We start from the raw sequence: 25,054 nt of genomic DNA, 5'->3' as shown, positions 1-25,054 counted from the left end.
CACCTGGGCAGGACGACACCCCCTGCCACCACAACCGTCCAGACCTGATGACACTAAAGACCAATTCTCCACCACCTCGATCAGCTCTACAGCATCCTGGCCAATAATTCAAGGACCCGCTAATTAAGCCTTACTCCTGTGTGCTCATGCAGTCGAACACACCCAGTTCAGTAGGAGAGGTCAACTGGCTCTGACTCCAATATATACTGGGGGCTGGAGCTCCTCTCTCCGAGAGTGTAACCGGAGAGGGAGCCGCTTCACCGTTCAGGTCCCACGCTCGAAGACCGCCATTAGGAGTGTGAAGGAAGTCTCAGCCCGGGTCCATCGACAAAGTGCTGTCAACTCCGTGTAACAGTAAGTACTGGCTGTATGGAGCTATGTAGAAGTGCAAGTGATCCCGAACCTCCCCAACGATCAAACTTGTGTTGAGTGCCATTCTAATTGTGAGTTGGAACATGAGAATACCATAGTCTATCACATAAATTGTGTACGAACCCCCTGTCCCCCTGAGGACTGGTAAAATAAAAGCTGCTTAACGCATTGTTTTATATACTACAGCATACTGTGCCTGTATTTAATATACAGTGTTTCAACATCACACCCTCGAGAGACAACCACCATTTCCTCTAAGCTATAATACTCTACTACTATAAACTCTACACTCGGGACGAGAACACACTTGCCATAATACGTGAGACGTACTGGATACCTAAGAGCCGCAAATTACTCGACTGCACAATACAGACATGCGTGACTTGTCGGAGAAGCAACTGGAGGCCTACCCACCAACGCCAAGCCGACCTGCCAGAAGATCGAGTGCGCCCACGAGGCCAGCAATTCACCTACACTGGAATTGATTGCTTCGGCCCTTTTTTGGCTAAACAAGGACGAGCCCGGGCAAAGAGATGGGGATGCTTATTCACCTGCCTGACCACCAGAGCCATACACCTAGAAGTCCTCACCTCACTAGACACGGACTCGTTCATCAATGCCCTGATAAGATTCACCTGCCATAGGGGACCTCCCAAGCGTATTCGGTCTGACAGGGGAACCAACATGATGGACCTAGCCGAGAGTTACGAGAGGCGGTGAGCGGCTGGAACAACAGTGACAAGGTCGGGAATGCCCTCCTACAGAAACAGATAGAATGGCAGTTCAATCCCACGATAGCCTCTCACACGGGAGGAGTGTGGGAGCGACAAATCCGCACTGTAAGGAAGGTCCTCCAGGGAGTGGAGGGCACCCAGACACTAGACGATAAGCGCCTCAACACTTTGTTCTGCGCCGTAGAAGAAGTCACCAATGGAAGGCCCATCACCCCAGTGTCTGACGACCCAAAGGATCTAGAAGCACTAACGCCGCTTCACATACTACGGATGAACCCGGAGACACTGTCCAATCGGAGGCGATCGGTCCATGGCAGAAGCGTACCGACATAGATGGAAGCATGCCCAATTCATTGCGGACCAATTTTGGAAGAGGTGGGTAAAGGAATATCTCCCAACACTACGTCAGCTACAAAAGTTCTTCAAAACTCGCCATAATCTCCACGCTGGGGATATCATGATCATCTCTGGACAACCCCTCCCCAGGAGTCAGTGGATGCTAGGGAGAGTACTGGAGGCTCTACCAAGCAAAGGTGGCCTGGTGCGAAGTGTTAAAGTGAAGACAAAGGACTCAGTGTTAATACACCCAGCGACGAGACTCTGCCTCTTGGAAGGGGCGGAGAGTGAATCTAATGATATGCCTTGATTTCGAGCGAAGCCCGACAGGGGGAGTGCTATCGCCACGTGCCGGCCACATGTTGAGTGAAGAAACTGTTTATAACTCAGAATAGCTTATCAAGCGAGATGGAGCTGGTAGCAGCTGTGTGACTGCCTGAGGACCAGAGTCTCACCTTCTACCGTAGAAACAGCATCTTGATTTTACGTTCAGCCAACATCTTCCTTGAGGATATTATACTTGTTCTCGTTGATCTAACCCTAGACCCCAAAATGTGAGTGTCATTGTGAACTATTAAATCCTCTAAGAACTCTAAATAACTTTAATAAGTGTATTTATGTACTGTATATTGATCATATTATACAAACTGTGTCCTGATATACCAGCAGTTGTTTTATGAATTGTTTTTACAGGTTTTGACCGAATTATACCCATCGCGTCAACGACACGGGTCTTATTGTCCTGCATTAAACCAAAAATCGTCCTATGAGCGATTACAATTTTACATTACTATTTATTATTATAATAAATGGTGGCAAAGGTTTATTGGGGAGGCTGGAGGCCATTATATAAAAAAATACTACTATTACTATTACTACATATTTTTACGTGGCCTCCAGCCCCCCAATAACTACACCTTCGCCGCCATTATATTACCTTAAAATTAAATATCCTAATACAGAATTAGCTACCCTAGCTGTGATGAGTTAGTTGAGCCTCAGATCTATGCGGTATTCAGTGAATTTTGCCTCGTAGTCAATATCTGCGACTGTTGTCGACTTTGGGGCCGATGCTCTCATTCCCCTGACGCAGAGCAATGAAGACCTAAGCAGAGAGAAGGACAGGCGACATATCAACCAGGCTGTAACGTAATTTCTGGGCTGTTGCTTCGGTTTAGATAACAGCTCTGCGAATCTGGCATAGAAGCATCATGCACCTGGTCCCATCCCACCAGAGGTTGTGAACACCAGAGGAGTGAAGCTGCCTTGATCAACATTCTGAATTCCTCTCCCATATGCCCTAATCTTGTCGTTCTCGTTCCTCCTGTGAGCAGCACCGAGAGCTAGGTTACGGTGAATTGCGGCCATCGGATCAAAAATCCTTATGTCGAAGAAGGCTCGCTGTCCCCGCATCCAGAATCCTCGAGCACTGACGTCCTCAGGGCTTCGTTGGATGTGTTTGAAGTCCTGTGTTGGAAATTTTCACGGTCCAATGGAATAAGGGGCGGTTCCACCATGACTCCGTGGCAGTTTTCCTTCAGTAGATTTACTGTGAGATCCCTTACTTCGTCATGCCTCATGCATACGACGCCCCCTTTCTTGCACACCATGGCGTGGTCGATGTCATAAGATAGGCCACACACGAATTGGGAGGGCAAACCTTCTACTGGCCTACCGTACCTTAGAGCAATGGCATCTGTAAATTCTTGCTTATTAAGGAAGAAGCCTTTTGTCCTTATCGGTAACGTTGTTAACCAGTTCGAGGCGCCCACCTCCTGCGCTAAAGCTACTTTTTTTTCAAGTTCTCTATAATTGCTGCAACAGTTGTTGCAGTTTATCACTTTGGGTGTGTTGCTGTGTCGTAATGGACCGTTGAATCTTGTTTAATTCATTGGTATCCACCGGACTTGCTGCACTCTGAGCTATTGTGTGCTCAGTGAGGGCCACTGTGAGCTTGACAGAGTTCTGATGTTCTGTAACGGCAAGCTCCACTGGATTAATTAATCCCATTCCTCCTAGTCTCGGTGGTAGTGCAAGGAGTGACCTTTCTGCCTGGGTTAAGTAAGGGTTTTCACTAGTGTTGGGATAAAAGCGACATTGATCGGTTCTTCCAGAGGGTGTAGGAGGGGTCCGTTATCAGGGATAGTGCGCATCAGATAATTCCAGCGATGCTTGACTCCATGGGTGAATTCCGCAAAAGCCGCGTGTGGCTTTGTTTTAGCAATATCAGACAGAGCTTGGATTTCTTTCACCCACTCATTAACCTTTCTTGTTACGTACTACTACTACTACCACTAGTAGTTTTTTAGAACATGGCATCCAGCTTCCCCCAATAGCCACACCTTCGCCGCCATTTTATTACCTTAAAATTAAATATCCTAATACAAAAGTAGCTACCTTAGCTGTGTTGAGTTAGTTGAGCCGCAGATGCATGAGGCATTCAGTGACTGTTGCCTCATTGTCAATATATGCGACCGTTGTCGGCTTTAGGGCAGAAGATCTCGTTCCACTGAGGCAGAGCAAAGCAAACACAAGCAAAGAGAAGGACAGTCGACATCTCAACCAGGCTGTGACGTAACTCCTGGGCTGCTGCTTCCGTTCACATAGCACCAGAGGAGTGAAGCTGCCATGTCAACATTCAGAATTCTCTCCTCTTGTGCCCTGTTCTTGTTATTCTCGTTCCTCCTCTGTGCATTATCGAGAGCTACGTTACGGTGACTTTTTCGTTTTGTTTCACGGGAAATAGACCACCAAGGGCATAGGGGGCGAAAAATTAGGAGTAAAAAAATGCCGAAAACCAGCTTTTTGAAGTGAGACATATTATATAAGTATGGAAACACAGAAAAAGGCAGAGCATTCCATAGTTTGGCTGTTGTGAGGAAAGAAGGGTGTACTATAACGGGTTATTCTCGTGTGACCGACATCCACGGAGAAACGATGGACACCGCGAGAAAGACGAGTGTTACGGGCCCACGGCCTTCCCGGCGGTACACAGGGTGTCAAATCCACCGAATATTGCCTGTTAAAGTACCTGTAAAAGAGAGAGAGTGAAGCAACATTGAGGCGAAGAGAAAAGGAAGAGAGATTGTCGACTAAAGGAGGAGAGTTAATAAGACGAAATGCCTTTGATTCCACCCTATCTAACAGTTGGACAGAAGAAGAGCCACCCCAGATATGAGAGCAGTACTTGTTAGGACGAATGAATCCCTTATATACTTGAAGCAATTGCTCAGGAGAAAGTAGCTACGACATCTGTACAGCATTCCCAGTTTTCGGGAGGACGCTTTAGCAACGTTGTGAATGTGTGACTTCCATGACATATTAGAGAAAATGGTAAGGCCTAGAATATCTATTTTAGAATTTGGCAGAATGATTCAACCCGAAATGTAATTGGTGGGAGATCATCTAATTTGGAAAGTGTAATTGTTAAATACTGTGTTTTATTACTATTGAATTTAACCAAGTTTCTACCTCTCCCTTTGGAGATGCTGTACAGATCCGCATTGATAGATGAAATGATATCAGCTCTAGAAACAGATATACTTTGAGAATTAGGGGAAGGAAAATTGTGAAAGAATGAAGAGTACAATCATCGGTGTAAGAATGGATAGAATTAGTTGTAGTGTGAAGTAAATAATTTATAAAAAGAAGGAAGAGAGGAGGTGAAAGAACAGAACCCTGCGGGACACCACTATTGCCTTGGCAGATAAAGAGCGATAGATCGATCCATCGACAACTACCATGGATCGGTTCTCAAGGAAGCTAGAAATTAGAGAACAAAGTGGGGGAGAGAAGCCAGACGAGGAAAGTTTAGAAAGCAAAGACGTGCCATACCCTGTCAAATGCTTTGGAGATGTCGAGGGCCACTACGAAAGTTCACCATAATCCCTAAAAGAGGATGACCAAAGATGGGTGCAGTAGGAGAGCAGATCGCCAGTAGATCTCGCCTGGCGAAAGCCATGGATCGAAAATCCTTTGTCAAAGAAGGCTCGCTGTCCCCGCGTCTAGAATACTCGAGCACTGACGTCCACACGGGCTTCGTTGGATGTGTCTGAAGTTCTGTCATGGCAGATTTATTTCAACATATTTGCTGTGAGATCCCTTACTTCGTGGCCTCATGCTTTCGAAGCCCCCTTTCTTGCACACCATGGCGTGGTCGATGTCGTAGGATGAGCCTGACACATTGGAGGGCATCTGTGAATTCTTGTTTATTAAGGCTTAAACTTTTTGCTCTTATCGGTAACGCTGTTAGCCACTTCGAGGCGCCCACCTCCTGCGTTATAGCTACTTTTCTTTCAAGTTCACTGACAATTGCAACATCAGTTGTTGAAATTTATCACTTTGGGTGTGCTGCCGTTCTGTCGTAATGGACCGTCGAATCTTGTTTTATTCGTTGGTATCCACCTGACTTACTGCATTCTGAGCTATTATGTGCTCAGTGAGGGCTACCATGAGCTTGACAGAGTTCTGATGGTCGGTGGCAGCAAGCTCCTCTGCATTAGTCGGTCAATCCCATTCCTCCCAATCTCGGTGGTAGTGCATGGAGTGACCTTTCTGCTGGGGTTAAATAAGGGTTTTTTACTAGTGTTGTGATAAAGGCGACCTTGATGGCTTCCCCCAGAGGGTGGAGTAAGGGTACGATATACTAGTGCCATTATTTCGAGAACTAGTCAACTACTTCTACTACTACTACTACTACTACTAGGACTAATTCTACTACAGCTTTTACTACTACAACAATTTTTGGCTCTCCAACCTCCCCTGCTACTATTTTTTAAACGTGGCCTCCAGCCTCCCCCAATAGCCACACCTTCGCCGCCATTATATTGCCTTAAAACTATATATCCTAATACAAAAGTAGCTACCCTAGCTGTGTTGAGTTAGTTAAGCCGCTGATCTATGTAGTAGGTAGTACGCAGCTATCAAACATAGAGGTATTACCGCCTGGGAAGATATTGGAAGCATAATGCATTGTCTAATGGTAGACCCTGTTGCCATATGGATTCACAAAAATTGCGACCAAGTCTCAGGTTGCTTATCTGACTTTCTGCCTCATTTACACATAATTGCAGGGTCTCAATTGTTTCTCTTACTTTGACAACACAACATACATATATCGTTTCTCACTATTGATCTATTTTTTTAATTTTTGTATTAATGTATGGCCCTTTATTATTATTATTATTATTTTTATGTTTTTATTTAATAGTTTTATAATTTGTATTAATTTTAATTATTATTATTATTATTATTATTATTATTATTATTATTATTATTATTATTATTATTATTATTATTATTATTATTATTATTATTATTATTATTATTATTATTATTATTATATTTTCGCCACAGGTCCTGATGTGGGTCATTGACCTGTGCCCTGGTGGGCTAATCCCGTAAAAAAAAAAAAATCAGTGACTGTTGCCTCTTAGTCAATATCTGTGACCGTTGTCTGGTTTGGGGCCGACGATTTCGTTCCCCTGAGGCAAAGCAATAATACAATGCAGACCTAAGCAGAGAGAATGACAGTCGACATGTCAACCAGACTTCTGGGCTGCTGCTTCCATTCACACAACACCTTCCACCAGTCTTGCGAAAAAACGTCTTGCACTTGGTTCCATGCTACTACTACGACTATTACTTCTACTCGGGCTAGGTTTACTACTACTCCTACTATAACTACCACCGCCACTGACCTTACAGATCCCGATGATAAGGAAGGTGCTAAGGACGATGAGCGTGACGTGTGTACACAGTGTTGACATGTAGGAGATCTGCACACCTGTACCAAATGTGTTGTTAATATACACAGGATACACTGGTGTTTAGTGCACATGCGTTACTAGTGCACACCTATATCACACTGTGTTGCGAGTGCGCACCTGTACCACATGTGTTGCTAGTGCACACCTGTACCACATGTGTTGCTAATGCCCACCTGTACCACATACGTTGCTAGTGCACACCTGTACCACATGCATTGCTAGTGTACACCTGTACCACGTTTGTTGCTAATGCACACCTGTACCATGTGTGTTGCTAGTGCACACCTGTACAATGTGTGTTGCTAGTGAACACCTGTACCATGTGTGTTGCTAAGGCACACCTGTACCACATGTGTTGCTAGTGCACACCTGTACCATGTGTGTTTCTAGTGCACACCTGTATCACATGTGTTGCTAGTGCACACCTGTACCACATGCGTTGCTAGTGCACACCTGTACCGCGTTTGTTGCTAGTGCACACCTGTACCATGTGTGTTGCTAGTGAACACCTGTACCATGTGTGTTGCTAGTGCACACCTGTACCACGTGTGTTGCTAGTGCACACCTGTACCAGTGCACACCTGTACCATGTTGTTAGTGCACACCTGTACCATGTGTTTAGTGCACACCTGTACCACATGATGTTGTTAGTGCACACCTGTACCATGTGTGTTAGTGCACACCTGTACTATGTTTGTTAGTGCACACCTGTACCATGTGTGTTGGTGACACCTGTACACATGTGTTGTTAGTGCACACATGTACCATGTGTGCAAGTGCACACCTGTAGTGCACACCTGTACCACATGCGTTGCTAGTGCACACCTGTACCACGTTTGTTGCTAGTGCACACCTGTAACATGTGTGTTGCTAATGAACGCCTGTACCATGTGTGTTGCTAAGGCACACCTGTACCATGTTTGTTGCTCGTGCACACCTGTACCATGTGTGTTGCAAGTGCACACCTGTACCATATGTGTTGCTAGTGCACACCTGTACCATGTGTGTTGCTAAGGCACACCTGTACCACATGTGGTGCTAGTGCACACCTGTACCATGTGTGTTGCTAGTGCACACCTGTACCATGTGTGTTGCTAGTGCGCACCTGTACCATGTGTGTTGCTAGTGCACACCTGTACCATGTGTGTTGCTAGTGCACACCTGTACCATGTGTGTTGCTAGTGCACACCTGTACCATGTGTGTTGGTAGTGCACACCTGTACCATGTGTGTTGCTAGTGCACACCTGTACCATGTTTGTTGCTAGTGCACACCTGTACCATGTTTGTTGCTAGTGCGCACCTGTACCATGTGTGTTGCTAGTGCGCAGTTTACGGTACTTGGTATTTGTGCTCTATTCATTAAATCATTAATTGATGCACATTATGTAGAAGTGTGTTTGTATGTATGTGTGTTTGTGTAAATATGTTTTTATATTTGCGCGCGCGCGAGCGGGTGTTTGTGTGTGTGTGTGTGTGTGTGTTTTTAGACACAATGAGCGTTTTGAGTGTGTGTCGTGTGTATCGTACATGCTGGTGCATCGGTGAAGTTTATACAAGCATGATAATGTAAAACTACAGTACTCGCACATATTAACAACAACACGAAACATTAATTGATAGCCTCTGTTTGTTCCCAGTAAAGACCAGAACTTTATCTGTCGCCTGAGTGAATACCAGCTTTCAGAATAATTTGTCGAAAGTTATCCACAATATAATTTATACTACTTTTTGTTATGCACCCCGCACCTTCCTCTCGGACAATAAACAAATATGGTTTGAACACAATTAGAGTTTTAGTAAAATAGTTGCATTTAAATTTGTTGATACATTGGAAAGTGAGGGAAATATATCAACACGTTATAATGTTAACTCTGTACAAGGGTTCTGGTGATGGGTGAATGTGACGTATAAAAAAATAGTTTTTTTCATTGACCACTATATAAAAACATAAATAAGGTATTAACTATAGGATAAATAATTTGACTTGAATGGTCGAGGCAAATTTTAACCTCTTTGATATACCTTAAGCTGGTCGTCGTATCCTAAGGGCTCAGATATCGTACACCTTGAGTAGAGTCATCCTACCCAGGGGTTAAGGAAATGGTTAATCATTCTGCTAATTCTGTGGGTTGACAACATATTCAAGGAGTTAAATAACTTACAATAACATGAAGGTGAGAATCTTGTTTCCTATTAGGACTTGGTAAAACCTAACTAAGACTCTATCGTTTACTGGCTGTGTTGTTATATTTACTTAGCAATTTTCATTCTAGAATATCAAAACTTCTTGTATCATTTTACTTTATTATGTACCTCTACTTTAATAACCATAAATGTATCTTTAACTATATACATTCGGTATGTATGTTTAATGTGTCTCTGTTAAGTTTCAAGCACATGCATAATACCATATAGAATCGTTAATAATCACACCTCGGTATAGAAAGAATTAATAAACTAGAGATGAGAATATAAATAAAAAATTGAAACAATAATAGTCATCAATTAATTACTGATAGAAAGATGCGTAAAACTTACCGTAGTAAACATCTTGAAGGTGGTTTGGATGTCGCCAGTTGACCACCAGCCTCCATCCATAAACCAGCGTCACCAAGACCGAGGAGCACTGTAGGTGCAACATCAACACGTGAGTAACGGTGTTGTAATGTGTCAGTGGTGGTATAATGGTGGGTGTAATGCAGTGGTGGGTCTAGTGTTAGTGGTGGTACAGTGGTGGGTCTAGTGTTAGTGGTGGTACAGTGGTGTGTGTAGTGTTAAAGGTGCCGTGGTGTGTGTAGTGTTAGTGGTGGTACAGTGGTGTGTGAATTGTTAGTAGTGCAGTGGTGTGTGAAATGTTAGTGGTGGTACAGTGGTGTGTGTAGTGTTAGTGGTGCAGTGGTGTGTGTAGTGTTAGTGGTGGTACAGTGGTCAGTGTAGTGTTTGTAGTGCAGTGGTGTGTGTAGTGTTAGTGGTGGTACAGTGGTGTGTGTAGTGTTAGTAGTGCAGTGGTGGGTATAGTGTTAGTGGTGGTACAGTGGTGTGTGTAGTGTTAATGGTGGTACAGTGGAAGGTGTAGTGTTAGTGGTGATACAGTGGTGTGGGTGTAGTGATAGTGGTGGTACACTGATGTGTGTAGAGGTTAGTGGTGCAGTGGTGTGTGTAGTGTTAGTGGTGCAGTGGTGCGTGTAGTGCTAGTGGTGCAGTGGTGTGTGTGTTAGTGGTGCAGTGGTGTGTAGTGATAGGTGGTGCAGTGGTGTGTGTAGTGTTAGCGGTGGTACAGTGGTGTGAGTGGTGTTAGTGGTGCAGTGGTGTGTGTAGTGATAATGGTGCAGTGGTGTGTGTAGTATTAGTGGTGGTACAGTGGTGGGTGTAATGTTAGTGGTGGTACAGTGGTGGGTGTAGTGTTAGTGGTGGTACAATGGGGAATGTAGTGTTAGTGGTGCAGTGGTGGGTGTAATGTTAGTTCGTACAGTGGTGTGTGTAGTGTTAGTGGTGTTACAGAGGTGTGTGTCTAATGTTAGTGTACAGTGGTGTGTGTAGTGTTAGTGGTGCAGTGTTGTGTATAGTGTTAGTAGTGCAGGGGTGTGTGTAGTGTTAGTGGTGGTACAGTGGTCTGTGTAGTGTTAGTAGTGCAGTGGTGTGTGTAGTGTTAGTGGTGGTACAGTGGTGTGTGTAGTGTTAGTGGTGGTACAGTGGTGGGTGTAATGTTAGTGGTGGTGCAGTGGTGGGTGTAGTGTTAGTGGTGGTACAATGGGGAATGTAGTGTTAGTGGTGCAGTGGTGGGTGTAATGTTATTGGTCGTACAGTGGTGTGTGTAGTGTTAGTGGTGTTACAGAGGTGTGTCTAATGTTAGTGGTACAGTGGTGTGTGTAGTGTTAGTGGTGCGGTGTATAGTGTTAGTAGTGCAGGGGTGTGTGTAGTGTTAGTGGTGGTACAGTGGTCTGTGTAGTGTTGGTAGTGCAGTGTGTGTGTGTAGTGTTAGTGGTGGTACAGTGGTGTGTGTAGTGATAGTGGTGGTACAGTGGTGTGTGTAGTGTTAGTGGTGCAGTGGTGTGTGTAGTGTTAGTAGTGCAGGGGTGTGTGTAGTGTTAGTGGTGGTACAGTGGTGTGTGTAGTGTTAGTAGTGCAGTGGTGTGTGTAATGTTGGTGGTGGTACAATGGTGTGTGTGTAGTGTTAGTGGTGCAGTGGTGTGTGTAGTGTTAGTAGTGTTACAGTGGTGTGTGTAGTGTTAGTGGTGCAGTGATGTGTGTAGTGTTAGTTTGTGCAGTGGTGTGTGTAGTGTTAGTGGTGGTACAGTGGTGTGTGTAGTGTTAGTGATGCAGTGGTGGTGTGTGTAGTATTAGTGGTGCAGTGGTGTGTGTAGTGTTAGTAGTGCAGTGGTGTGTGTAGTGTTAGTGGCGGTACAGTGGTGGGTGTAATGTTAGTGGTGCAGTGGTGCAGTGGTGTGTAGTATTAGTGTGGTGCAGTGGTGAGTGTGTAGTGATAGTGGTGGTACAGTGGTGGGTGTAGTGTTCGTGGTGGTACAAGGGTGAGTGTAGTGTTAATGGTGCAGTGGTGGGTGTAGTGTTAGTGGTCGTACAGTGGTGTGTGTAAGTGTTAGTGGTGCAGTGGTGTGTGTAGTGTTAGTGGTGGTACAGTGGTGGGTGTAATGTTAGTGGTGCAGTGGTGCAGTGGTGTGTGTAGTATTAGTGGTGCAGTGGTGAGTGTGTGGTAGTGTGGTGGTACAGTGGTGGGTGTAGTGTTCGTGGTGGTACAAGGGTGAGTGTAGAGTTAATGGTGCAGTGGTGGGTGTAGTGTTAGTGGTCGTATTGTGGTGTGTGTAATGTTAGTGGTGCGGTTTGTGTGTAGTGTTAGTGGTGCAGTGATGTGTGTGTAGTGTTAGAGGTGGTACAGTGGGGGGTGTAGTGTTAGTGGTGGTACAGTAGTGAGTGTAGTGTTAGTGGTGCAGTGGTGGGTGTGTAGTGTTAGTCGTCGTACAGCGGGTGTGTGTAGTGTTAGTGATGTTACAGTTATGGGTGTAATGTTAGTGGTACAGTGGTGTGTGTAGTGTTAGTGGTGCAGTGGTGTGTGTAGTGTTGGTTGTTATACAATGGTGTGTGTAATGTTAGTTGTACAGTGGTGTGTGTGTAGTGTTAGTGGTGGTACAGTGGTGTGTGTAGTGTTAGTGGTGCAGTGGTGGGTGTAGTGTTAGTGGTGGTGCAGGGGTGGGTCTAGTGTTAGTGGTGCAGTGGTGGGTGTAATGTTAGTGGTGCAGTGGTGGGTGTAGTGTTAGTGGTGGTACAGTGGTGTGTGTAGCGTTAGTAGTGGTACAGTGGTGTGTGAGTGTTATTAGTGCAGTGGTGTGTGTAGTGTTAGGTGGTGGTACAGTGGTGTGTGTAGAGTTAGTGGTGCAGTGGTGTGTGTAATGTTAGTGGTGGTACAGTGGTGTGTGTAGTGTTAGTGTGCAGTGTGTGTGTAGTGTTAGTGGTGCAGTGGTGTGTGTAGTGTTAGTGGTGGTACAGTGGTGTGTGTAGTGTTTGGTGCAGTGGTGTGTGTAATGTTAGTGGTGGTACAGTGGTGTGTGTGTAGTGTTAGTAGTGCAGTGGTGTGTGTAGTGTTAGTAGTGGTACAGTGGTGTGTGTAGTGGTGGTGCAGTGATGTGTGTAGTGTTAGTAGTGCAGTGGTGTGTGTAGTGTTATGGTGGTGGTACAGTGGTGTGTGTGTAGTGTTAGTAGTGCAGTGGTGTGTGTAGTGTTAGTGGTGCAGTGGTGTGTGTAGTGTTCCGTTAATAAATGGACTTTAGTGTTACCCGGCGTTTCCCTACCCATCACTGCTTTCTTCAGGGAACACTTGGATCCTTCATGGCGCAGTGAATAGGATCTGTGGACTTACAAGTGTGTGAACAATGCCGACGGTTACATCTGCCGGCAATGTGCGCGTCGACTCTTAGTGTGTTGTGTTGTGTTGCGTTGTCTTTCGCTGCAACGTGCAGTATTGCTCCATCACAGTGCGTTTTAGTGACGGTGGCAGTGTTAGTGTCAGTGTATCAGTGTGTCTAGAGCTGAGAGTTGAGCATTGGCCTGTTTTTTGTGGTACCCACGGAGCACGCAGGCGTACACCCTTCTCGTGTGACATCCGGGGAGACACTGACGTTCTTGCGTCCACAGCGGCTCCAGCCTAAGGCCACCACATCTGCTGTCTCAGACACAAACACACGCACGCATGCAAGCACGCACGCACGCACGCACTCACTCACGGACAGAACAGTGGACTCTATGCATTATTTCTGCGCTGTTTATGTCATATATATGTGGTTCGAGCTGATGAGGCGCCACTTTATATACTAAATAGCGCAGTTCAAGCATACTAAGATGGGCGGTAAGAAAGGACAACGTCAAGATGGGAGACACGACTCCCCACCACCTTCTCCTCTACCAGGCACAGATGGACCTTCTGCGCCCACCGCCCTTCATCCTTCACCTACAGCGACGGACATTGCCACAATTCTGAGGTGGATCGACTTCAGAGACGAGCGACGCAGAGAAATGGAACTTCAGAGGGAGGAGACACGAAGAGAAGAGGAAAAGTCGCGTTTTGATGCACTATTGGCGACCCTGGCGCTAACCCACCCTCCCTCACTCGCAGGTATCGCGCACCAAGGCGCCAGTACCCTCCCTCCCCCACCACACCAGCCTCCTCCAGGTACTCTTGCTACTCCAACAGCTCCCAAAGCATCTGTTCAACCCCCACCCGCCCTCTCACCAGACGTCACGTTTCAGCTTTTTCGTGAGTGGAGGCAGCGTTGGACAGATTACTCCACGATGGTGGACCTTGACAGCATGCCTCCAAACAAACAGCTCATCCAACTGCGGATGTGTTTGTCGCTGGAGACCCAGAGAGTTTTGGAGCACAGGTTGCAAGTGCCTCCCGATTCTACCTCTTCAGTGACGGATGTGCTAGACCTTTTGTAGGAGCACGTTAAGGGTCGGAATAACGAGGCTTTGCGTCGCCGCGCCTTCACCAGCTGCAAGCAGGCGGAGAATGAATCCTTTGACGACTTTTTTGTAAGCTTGAAGAGTTTGTCGGAGGAGATCGACGTCTGCAAGGCGCACAGCCGGGAATGTGAGGAAGCCTGGATCAAGCACGGGATCTTGACAGGTGTCAGGCAAGAAGAGTTGGTGCAGTGACTCATTCCCCTGGACGCTTCCTGCACACTCCAGGTGGTAGTGACCGAATGTCGGTCATACGAGGCCACCAAGTCCGCCACCTCTGCCTTACGGGCCCCACCTGCTGTGAGAGCTATCTCACAGTACAAAAAGGGTAAGAAGGCGGCCAACAACGTGAAGGCTGCCGCACGTTCTTCCACGCCTCCGCCTAGTGCTTCCTGTGGCAGCTGTGGAAAGCAGCATGGCCCAAAGACATGCCCGGCCGCCGACGCACTGTGTCGTGGATGTGACCGTAAGGGCCACTGGTCTAACACAGACAGGTGCCCTGCACGAGGCCATAAGTGTCAGGCCTGCGGTCGCTATGGACACTACGACAAATGCTGCCGCCAACCCAAGCCCAAAAGCCCGAGACGAGGAGGAAAGCAGCGCACTTCCCTCGGGGTGGTTCGCACGCAGCCCCCTTCAGATGGCCCACGCAGCCCCACGCAGCAGCTGAGTCACATCAGGAGGGTGGAATCGACCACACGCCCCAGGGCTACCCCTTCCCCTTCCATCCACGTCGCCGTCACACACTGTGATGTGTCGGGTCACATCGAGGTGATACCGGACACCGGCGCTGATACTACGGTGATAGGCCTGAAGCACCTGTAGAAACTGGGCCTCACCAAACGCGGCCTGGGACCACCGCTGCAGCTGCAGTACTACAATGCGGACTGTTCCCAGATGCCAGATGCTGTGGGTTCCTTTCAAGCAGAGATCACCTACGGCGACAGGTCGTGTCACGGATGGATCGACGTGCAGCCTACTCTCGCTACACCTTTGTTGTCGTGGGAGCACTGCAAGGAGTTAGGCGTGGTGCCCAGACACTTTCCCGAGCAGATCCCAGCTGCTCGGTACACCGCCAGCAGGGTGCTTGAGCCAACGAGCGACGCGCCTGGCACTGCCGCACAGAGCTGCCCAGAACCCGCGTCCACTCCCGCCCGGCCTCCACCCAAGTCACGGCTGCTTCCTCTTCACAGCGAGATGTCTCCTTCATCCGCAAGGGCCTACTACCTGAAGGAGTACTCGGATGTGCTGGTGACGAAGGAGGCCCTACGGATCGTGCCACTGAAGGCTATGGCGGGTCCGCCTATGAGGATACACCTGCGGGAAGATACACAGCCGTTTGCCATACACACTCCCCGGTTGATCCCTCTCGCCTTCAGGGATTCAGTCAAGAAGGAACTGAATTCCATGGTGGCCCAGGGTGACATCGTACCCGTTGGTGACGACCCGTCCCCTTGGTGCCACCCTCTAGTCGCTGTGGCTAAGACTAACGGTGGAGTGCGGATTACTACCGACTTGTCTAAGCTTAACAGCCAGGTGTCCCGTCCCGCCCACCCTTCACCCACACATTTTGCAGCTATAAGGAGAGTGGACCCAAAGGTACGGCACTTCTCGACAATGGACGCCCTCTGTGGTTACTGGCAGATCCCACTGAAGAGGGAGGATCAGCCACTGACCACTTTCATCACACCTTACGGACGCTTCCGCTACTGCCGTGACCCTATGGGATTCGCTGCTACGGGGGACGCCTTCTGTCTCCGTGGTGACATGGCACTTCAAGCGTGACCAACTGCGTGAAGGGGTAGTGGATGACGTCCTCCTCTACGATGAGGACTACCTGACGCATCTTCGCTGCATCGACGAGGTACTGACCAGGTGTAGGACGCACGGCATCACTCTGAATGCCGAGAAGTTCGTCTTGGTCTCACCTGCAGTGTCTTTCTGCGGCTACCGACTCTCAAGGGATGGCTTTGCGGCGGACCCGGAAGAAAGTTCGCGCCATAGCGGCCTTTGCAAAACCTGCCAGCTGGCAGAATTTTCTCCTGACGTCTCCGCTGCTGCCGGGCCTCTCCGCCCCTTGATGAGCCCCAAGAGGACTTTCACGTGGACCCCTGACCACGACCTCGCCTTTCATAAGGTGAAGGAGGCCCTGTCAAGTCCACCTATCCTCGCTACTTTCGACCCAGCGCTCCCCACCGTCCTCCAGACAGACTCCTCGCGCCTGTACGGGGTTGGTTACGCCCTTCTCCAGGATCACAGTGGAGGAAAGTACCGGCTCGTACAGTGTGGCTCTCGCTTCCTCACCGATCTGAGTTTCGCTACGCTACCATCGAGCTGGAGCTGCTGGCAGTGGTATGGGCCTTATCGAAGTGCAAGTTTTACTTGATTGGCCTACAGCACTTCGACCTCATCACAGACCACAGGCCCTTGGTCCCCATTCTTAATCACTATTCGCTGGATGCCATCGAGAATCCCCGCCTCCAGCGTCTGAAGGAGAAGATTTTGGCCTTCGTCTTCACCGCGGCTTGGCGCGCAGGTAAGGAGTTGTGCATCCCGGATGCCCTCTCCCGCTCCCCAGTCAGCCGCCTTACACCTGAAGACGAGATGCTCAGCACCGAGGCCGGTTTCTCCGTCAGCAACATCGTCACTTTGCAGGCCGCACAGTCCCTCGCCAGCACCCAGGCCTCAGTGTCGCCACCCGACAGTGATCTGGCCCTTGAGGAACTACAGACCGCGGCACGCGACGACCCCTCCTACACTCAGCTCTTGGAGAGTGTGAGGACTGGGTTCCCTCGCGACCGTTTTGACCTCCACAACGCCCTACGCCCGTATTGGAAGATACGTGAGGACCTCTACGCAGATGGGGACCTCGTCCTGTACGGTGCCCGTGTGGTCGTCCCTGCAGCTCTCCGTCGTCGCGTTCTGGCCCGCTTACACGACAGCCATCGTGGAGCAGAGGCCACCAAGCGCCGCGCAAGGCAGGCTGTGTACTGGCCCGGCATTGACGCAGATATCGTCAATACGGTCTGTGCCTGTGAGCCGTGCCAGATCATGCAACCCAGTCAACAGCAGGAGCCCCTCTTGTGCGACAACGAACCCACCAGGCCCTTCGAGTCCGTGTCGGCTGATTTCTTAAGCACAGCTGGCAAACATTTCCTAGTTGTCGCCGACCGACTCTCTGGCTGGCCTGTGGTGGTAATCTGTGGCTTGGACACGACGTCCGCGGCCACCATTCGCCACTTCCGGTACCTCTTTCGTGACCTGGGCGTCCCCGTACTTCTGCGGAAGGACGGTGGGCCACAGTTCACCAGCTGGGACTTCACAGGATTCCTGGAGCGTTGGGGAGTCCGCCACATCGTGTCAACACCCCACTACCCACAGTCAAACGGCCATGCTGAGGCTGCGGTCAAGACAGTCAAGCACCTCATCCTCAAGGTGGCCCCTTCAGGCAACATAGACTGTGAGGCGTTTGACAAAGCACTCCTGGAGTTACGTAATACTCCCACCCACACAGGACGCTCCCCTGCCCAGATCCTGTATGGTCACCCTCTCCGCTCTTGCATTCCTGCACACGCCAAGGCCTTTGCGAAGGAGTGGCAGACCAGAGCCGAGAGCTGCGACCGCCGCGCCGCTTCACGTGCCCAGGACGCCAAGGCTCGGTATGACGACCGTGCCCGCCCTCTTCAGCCACTGGAGAATGGTGCCCTTGTCCGCGTCCAGGACCCGACAACGACACGTTGGGACAAGGTGGGCATAGTGATGGGCGTCGGCTGGTCGCGGGACTACAAGGTCAGGATGCCGAGCGGCCGTGTCTGGTGGAGGAACCGCCACTTCCTCCGGCCAGTCTCACCCCCTGCTGCAGGCCCCCTGACCGAGGACGAGTCTCCTACACCTCACGAGGATCCGCCCCACAGTGCACCTCGACGCTCGGAGCGACTCAGGACTAAGAAGTCCGCTCAAGACAAAGACTATGAGCGTGAGGGAGGGAGGGAGATGTAGGTTATGTATCTAAGCTACTGTGCCGAGTAGCAACCTTGTACTGTATATAAGCTACTGTGCCGAGTAGCATCAATGTATATAATTACGTGGCAACACTGCACGTGTTATGTGGCAACATTGCCCCGAGACTGCCATATGGCATGGCGGTCTCAGTCTGACTCTGTGGGCCGTGCATGGCACACGCTAGTCACCACTTGTATTTCTCCTATCCGTTAATAAATGGACTTCAGTGTTACCCGGTGTTTCCCTACCCATCACTGCTTTCTTCAGGGAACACTTGGAACCTTCAGTGTGTGTAGTGTTAGTGGTGGTACAGTGGTGTGTGTAGTGTTAGTGGTGCAGTGGTGTGTGTAGTGTTAGTGGTGCAGTGGTGTGTGTTGTGTTAGTGGTGGTACAGTGGTGGTTGTAATGTTAGTGGTGCAATGGTGTGTGTAGTGTTAGTGTTGGTACAGTGGTGTGTGTAGTGTTAGTAGTGCAGTGGTGTGTGTGGTGGTACAGTGGTGTGTGTAGTGTTAGTGGTGCAGTGGTGTGTGTAGTGTTAATGGTGGTACAGTGGAGTGTGTAGTGTTAGTGGTGCAGTGGTGTGTATAGTGTTAGTGGTGCAGTGGTGTGGGTAGTGTTAGTGGTGCAGTGGTGTGTGTAGTGTTAGTGGTGCAGTTGTATGTTTAGTGTTAGTGGTGGTACAGTGCTGTGTGTAGTGTTAGGAGTGCAGTGGTGTGTGTGTGTAGTGTTAGTGGTGGTACAGTATTCTGTGTAGTGTTAGTGGTGCAGTGGTGGGTGTAATGTTAATGGTGGTACAGTGGAAGGTGAAGTGTTAGTGGTGATACAGTGCTAGGTGTTGTGATAGTGGTGGGGTACACTGGTGTGTGTGGTGTTAGTGTGGTGCAGTGGTGTGTGTGTGAAGTGTGGTGCAGTGTAGTGTTAGTGGTGCAGTGGTGTTGTTGTGTTAGTGGTGCAGTGGTGTGTGTGCTGTTAGTGGTGCAGTGGTGAGTTTAGTGTTAGCGTTACAGTGGTGTGAGTAGTGTTAGTGGTGCAGTGGTGTGTGTAGTGTTAATGGTGCAGTGGTGTGTGTAGAGTTATGGTGACAGTGGTGTAAGTTATGGTGCAGTGGTGGTAGGTTAGTGGTGCGGTAGTGTTAGTGTGGTACAGTGGTGGGTATAGTGTTAGTGGTGACAATGGTGTGTGTTGCGTTATGGTGCGCAGTGGCAGTGGTTTAGTGGTTACAGGCGGTGGTTCGGTAGTGTTATGTTATGGTGGTATAGTGTTAGTGGTGACAGTGGTGTGTGTAATGTTAGTGGTACAGTAGTTAATTGTGTGGAGTGTGTAAAGTGCTAGGGGTGGTACAGTGGTGTGTAATGTTAGGTGTACAGTGGTGTGGTGTAGTGTTGGTGGTGCAGTGGTGAGTGTAGTGTTAGTGGTGCAGTGGTGTGTTTAGGGTTGTGGTGGTACAGTGGTGTGTGTAGTGTTAGTGGTGCTGTGGTGGGTGTAGTGTTAGTGGTGGTGGTGTGTAGTGTTAGTGGTGTGATTGGTGTGTGAGGTTAGTGGTGGTAAGTGGTGGGTGTAATGTTAGTGGTGCAGTGGTATGTGCAGTATTGTGCAGTGGTGTGTGTAGAGTTAGTGGTGGCAGTGTGGTGGGGTAGTGTTAGGTGGTGGTACAATGGTGGAGTGGTGTTAATGGGCAGTGGTGGTGTAGTGGTTGGTTGTCGTACAGTGGTGTGTAGTGTTAGTGGTGTTACAGTGGTGTATGGTAATGTTAGTGGTGCAGTGGTGTGTAGTGTTAGTGGTGCAGTGGTGTGTATAGTGCTGGTTTGGTGCAGTGGTTAGTGGTACAGTGGTGTATGTAGTGTTAGTGGTGGTACGGTGGTGGGTAATGTTAGTGGTGCAGTGGTGTAGTATTAGTGGGGCAGTGGTGTGTGTGTGTAGTGTTAGTGGTGGTACAGTGGTGGGTGTAGTGTTAGTGGTACGTGGTGTGTGTAGTGTTAGTGGCAGTGGTGTGTGGAGTGTCAGTGGGTGTGGTGTAGTGTTAGTGGTACAGTGGTGGGTGTATGTTATGGTGCAATGGTATGTGTAGTGTTAGTGGTGCAGTGGTGTGTGTGTAGTGTTAGTGGTGGTACAGTGGTGGGTGGTGTTGGTGGTGGTACAATGGAGTGTAGTGTTAATGGTGCAGTGGTGTGTGGTAAGTGGTAGTGGTCGTACAGTGGTGTGTGGTGGTAGTGGTGTTACAGTGTGCAATGTTGACAGTGGTGTGTAGTGTTGCAGTGTATAGTGTTAGTTGTGGCAGTGGTGAAATGTTTAGGTGCACTGGGGTGTAGTGTTAGTGGGCAGTGGTGTGTGTAGTGTTACAGGTGCAGTGGAGTGGTGTGTGTTAGGTGGTTTACAGTGGTGGGTGTAGTGATAGTGGTGCAGTGGTGTAGTGTTAGTGGTGTAGTGGTGTGTAGTGTTAGGTGGCAGTGGTGTGTAATGTTGGTGGTGGTACAGTGGTGTGTAGTGTTAGTGGTGCAGTGGTGTGGTAGTGTTAGTGGCGTTGAGTAGTGTGTAGTGTTGTGCAGTGGTGCAGTGTTGTAGTGGCAGTGGTGTAGTGTTAGTGGTGCAGTGGGTGTGTTAGTCGGTGGTGGTGGTAGTCCACTAGTGGTGGTGGTAGTGTGTTGAATGTGCAGTGGTGTGTGTAGTGTTAGTGGTGCAGTGGTGTGTATGGTGTTATTGGTGCAGTGGTGTTAGTGTTGAGGTGCAGTGGTGTGTGTCTAGTGTTGGTGGTGGTACAGTGGTGTGTGTGTGTGTTAGTAGCAGTGGTGTGTAGTGTTAGGTGGTGCAGTGTGGTGTATTAGGTGGTGGTACAGTGGTGGGTGAAATGTTGTGGCAGTGGTGTGTGTTGTGTTGGTGGTGCAGTGGTGTGTGTGTAGTGTTAGTGGTGCATTGGTGTGGGTAGTGTTAGTGGTGGCAGTGGTGGTGTGTAGTGTTAGTAGTGCAGTGTGTGTGTAGGTTAGTGGTTGGTGAAGTGGTGTGTGTAATGTTAGGTGGTACAATGGTGTGTAGTGTTAGTGGTGCAGTGGTGTGTATATGTTAGTTGGGTGCAGTGGTGTGTGTAATGTTAGTGGCTGGGGTGTGGTGTTAATGGAGTGGTGTGTGTGTGTGTAGTGGGTGGCAGTGGTGGGTGTAGTGTTAGTGGTACAGTGGTGTGTGTAGTGTTAGTGGTGCAGTGGTGGTGTTAGTGGTCGTACAGTGGTGTGTGTGTTAGTGTTAGTGGTGTTGGTGGTGTGTAGTGTTGGTGGTACAGTGGTGTGTGTCGTGTTAGTGGTGCAGTGCGTGTAGTGTTAGTTGTGGTACAGTGGTGTGTGTAATTTTAGTGGTACAGTGGTGTGTGTAGTGTTATGAGCAGTGGTGAGTGTAGTGTTAGTGGTGGGGCAGTGGTGGGTCTTAGTGTTAATGGTGGATTAGGTGCAGTGGTGGGTGTGTAGTGCTAGGTGGTGGGTTGGGGCAGTGGTGTGTGTGGTGTTGGTGGTGGCATGGTGTGTGTAGTGTTAGTGGTGCAGTGGTGTGTGTAGTGTTGTCGGTGGTACAGTGGTGTGTGGTGTTGGTGGTGCAGTGGTGTGTGTGTGGTGTTGGTGGTGCAGTGGTGTGTATAGTGTTAGTTTGTGGTGCGGTGGTGTGTGGTGTTGTGGGCAGTGGTGTGTGTGGTGTTAGTGGTGGTCAGGTGGTGGGTGTATGTGTTTTTGGTGCAGTGGTGTGTGTGGTGTGGTGTGGTGGTGTGTGTGTGGTGTTGGAAGTTGGTACAGTGGTGGGTGTGGTGGTCGTGGTGCAGTGGTGTGTGTAGTGTTGGTGGTGCAGTGGGTGTGGTGTTGGTGGTGGTACAGTGGTGTGTATAGTGTTAGTGGTGCAGTGGTTTGTGTTGTGTGTTGAGTGGTGGTACAGTGGTGTGTGTAGTGTTGGTGGTGCAGTGGTGTGGGTGTTAGTGGTGTGGTGGTGTGGGTGGTGTTGGTGGTGGTGCAGTGGTGTATGTGGTGTTGGTGGTGCAGTGGTGTGTGTGTGTGGGTGTTAGTGGTGCAGTGGGTGTGTGGTGTGGTGGTTGATTGGTGTGTGGTGGCAGTTGGTGCAGTGGTGTGTGTGGTGTTGGTGGTTGCAGTGGTGTGGTGTGGTGTTGGTGGTGCAGTGGTGTGTTGTAGTGTTAGTGGTTGCAGTGGTGTGGGTGGTGTTGGTGGGTGTGCAGTGTTTGTGGAGTGTGTTTGTGGTGGTGGTGTGTGTGGTGTTGGTGGTTGCAGTGGTGTGTGTTGTGTTAGTGGTGCAGTGGTTGGTATTGTGGTGTTGGTGGTGTGGTGCAGTGGTGGGTGTTGTGATGGTGATTGGTGCAGTGGTGGGTTAGTGTTGAGTGGTGGTACAGTGGTGGGTGTAGTGTTAATGGTGGTACAGTGGTGGGTCTAGTGTTAGTGGTGGTGCAGTGGTGGTTAGTGTTAGTGATGGTTTAGTGGTAGGTATAGTGTTAGTGGTGGTACAGTAGTGGGTTTAGTGTTATTGGTGGTACAGTGGTGGGTCTAGTGTTAGTAATTGGTACAGTGTTGGGTGTAGTGTTAATGGTGGTACAGTGGTGTGTGTAGTGTTAGTGGTGCAGTGGTGTGTGTAGTGTTAGTGGTGGTACAGTGGTGTGTGTAGTGTTAGTAGTGCAGTGGTGGGTGTAATGTTATCGGTGACACAGTGGGGGGTGTAGTGTTAGTGGTACAGTGGTGTGTGTGTAGTGTTAGTGGTGCAGTGATGTGTGTAGTTTATTGGGTACTAGTGGTGTGTGAATTGTGGTTGGTGGTGGAAGTGGTGGTTGTGTGTTTTGGTTGCAGTGGTGTGTGTGGTGCTGATGGTGTGGTGGTGTGTGTGTGTGTTGGAGGTGGTGCAGTGGTGGGTGTAGTGTTGGTCGTGGTACAGTGGTAAGTGTAGTGTTAGTGGTGCAGTGATGGGTGTGTGTTGGTGGTGGTACAGTGGTGTGTATATGTGTTAGTAGTGCAGTGGTTTGTGTTGTGTGTTGGTGGTGGTACAGTGGTGTGTGTGGTGGTGGTGCAGTGGTGGTGTGGTGTTAGTGGTGTGGTGGTGTGGGTAGTGTTGGTATTGGTGCAGTGGTGTATGTACTGTTAGTGGTGCAGTGGTGTGTGTGGTGTTGGTGGTGCAGTGGTGTGTGTGGTGTTAGTGGTGCAGTGGTGTTAGTGAAGTGGTTGCAGTGGTGTGTGTGGTGTTAGTGGTGCAGTGGTGTAGGTAGTGTTAGTGGTGGTACAGTGGTGTGTGTGGTGTTGGTGGTGGTACGGTGTGTTAGAGATTGTGTCATAGGAGGAAGATCAGCTAAAACTAATGGCCCATCACTTTTTGTAGATTTTGAGTGTATATAAACGAAAATAATTTCAGTTTCAATATTTTGCAACCTTTTGCTAGGTAATTTAGCGTGAAATTTATCGAAAATCTAACATTACAATAAACCTAATTAATTGAATATTGCTTTCTGACATTCTTAACAACTAACAATATTTTCTGTTTCAGATTCTGATGCATTTATAAGTTGATAATAATATTTGCGATGGCTGCTTGTGTCAGGACGAGGAACCAAAAATCCAGTATCTCAGTCACTATCTTGGGTCTGGGAGAGAGCTCCTGAAGTCAGGTTGCCTACATTGAGAGATGCTTTGAGATCGGTGTTTTAATCAGTCAAATCAGTGAAAAGAACCAAAACTTACAAAAAGAGAACATTGCTAGTGATATGACAACTGTCTTGGCACAGTACCTCTGGCTAACGCTCAGTTCAAGCCTCAGTCATTAACAAGTCAGAAGAAGATTAGTGAGAGACTGCTAGCCAGTTGGAAAAAGGCAAGAGATATCTCTCTTGGGGAGAGGAAAACTTGCAGTTAAGGACAGCTGCTTGAAGCAACTGGACAGTTATTTGACATAATTACTTGCAAGTGCCCAATTGTTCTCTGTCCTGAGTTTGAATGCGATCGTGACTGTAAATCCGAGGCCCACATCTCCTGTATTTGCAAGCGTGAACTGAAGATTCCTGTTATCGAACTGGCATTTGTCAAAGCACAGAGAGAAGACTGGCAGTATAGGGGGCTCTCGTTTTAAGCCAAGATATTCCGGTCAAGAGACAGGAGGCTGCCACAGAGACAGAAGAGGAGAAAGGTTGCCGAGAAAAGACTTGAAAGCCCAGGTTGGAGTAAAAGGCCGATGATTGGAGTCAAGCTGATTCAGAGTTTAATGACTTCCCCATGGCTGATCCGAGAGTGCTGACCAGGAGAATGGTGACTTGTCTCTTGAAAATAATGATCCCAACCTTCCAGGCATAAGATTCGAAATAGGAAAGATATCGAGCATAGCTCTGGCCAGCATGCGACACCACACTGGTCTCAGAGGAAACTGCAGAGATAGCAACAGCTGCCTGGATTGACGGTGGTTTGATAACACCTGATGATGTTCACCTGGTGATAGATCATAACAAGTAAGGAGAGCTCAGGAAACTTGTCAGCAACCTAGAGGAGTTTGATAAGGATAAGAAAATGGAATCAATTGTTTGTTCTTTGATGGGAGAAGGATGACACTAAAGTGTTCATGAAAGTTGGAGATTCTGACAAGTTGTTCCTGCCATGGTGAAGGAGAACACTACTCCTGCTGCAGTGAACCAGAGAGAATGTGTATTTCACTCCAGAGAAAGATGACATCCGGAAACCAGCTGAGATAGTGGAGATAACATTGTGAACTGGCTCAGAGAGCGTGGGCTAGACCCTGCAGGCCATTGGAGGGACAGCACCAGCACGAACACAGGGTAGCCAAAGTTATACAGTGGATGGGAAGATTGGGAGGAAGCTGGTCTGGATTGTTTGTGACCTCCACCAACAGTTGCCACTCTA

The 25,054-nt window shown here is 48.6% G+C and overlaps 1 protein-coding gene across 1 annotated transcript in view; it reads right to left on the bottom strand.

Moving 5' to 3' along the window:
* LOC121858275 overlaps positions 1-25,054 on the bottom strand; it is a 78,088-nt gene that overhangs the window by 10,257 nt on the left and 42,777 nt on the right. The window contains exons 4-5 of the mRNA XM_042354585.1: positions 9,750-9,837; positions 7,142-7,227 (exon numbers count right to left, since the gene is read on the bottom strand). Of these exons, the coding sequence (XP_042210519.1) occupies positions 7,142-7,227; positions 9,750-9,837 (174 nt within the window). The remainder of the gene's footprint in view (positions 1-7,141; positions 7,228-9,749; positions 9,838-25,054) is intronic.

This window comes from Homarus americanus, unplaced genomic scaffold (assembly GCF_018991925.1).
Source record: "Homarus americanus isolate GMGI-L3 unplaced genomic scaffold, GMGI_Hamer_2.0 scaffold57980, whole genome shotgun sequence".
Lineage (NCBI taxonomy): Eukaryota > Metazoa > Arthropoda > Malacostraca > Decapoda > Nephropidae > Homarus > Homarus americanus.
This window is presented reverse-complemented; position numbering and strand designations above follow the sequence as displayed.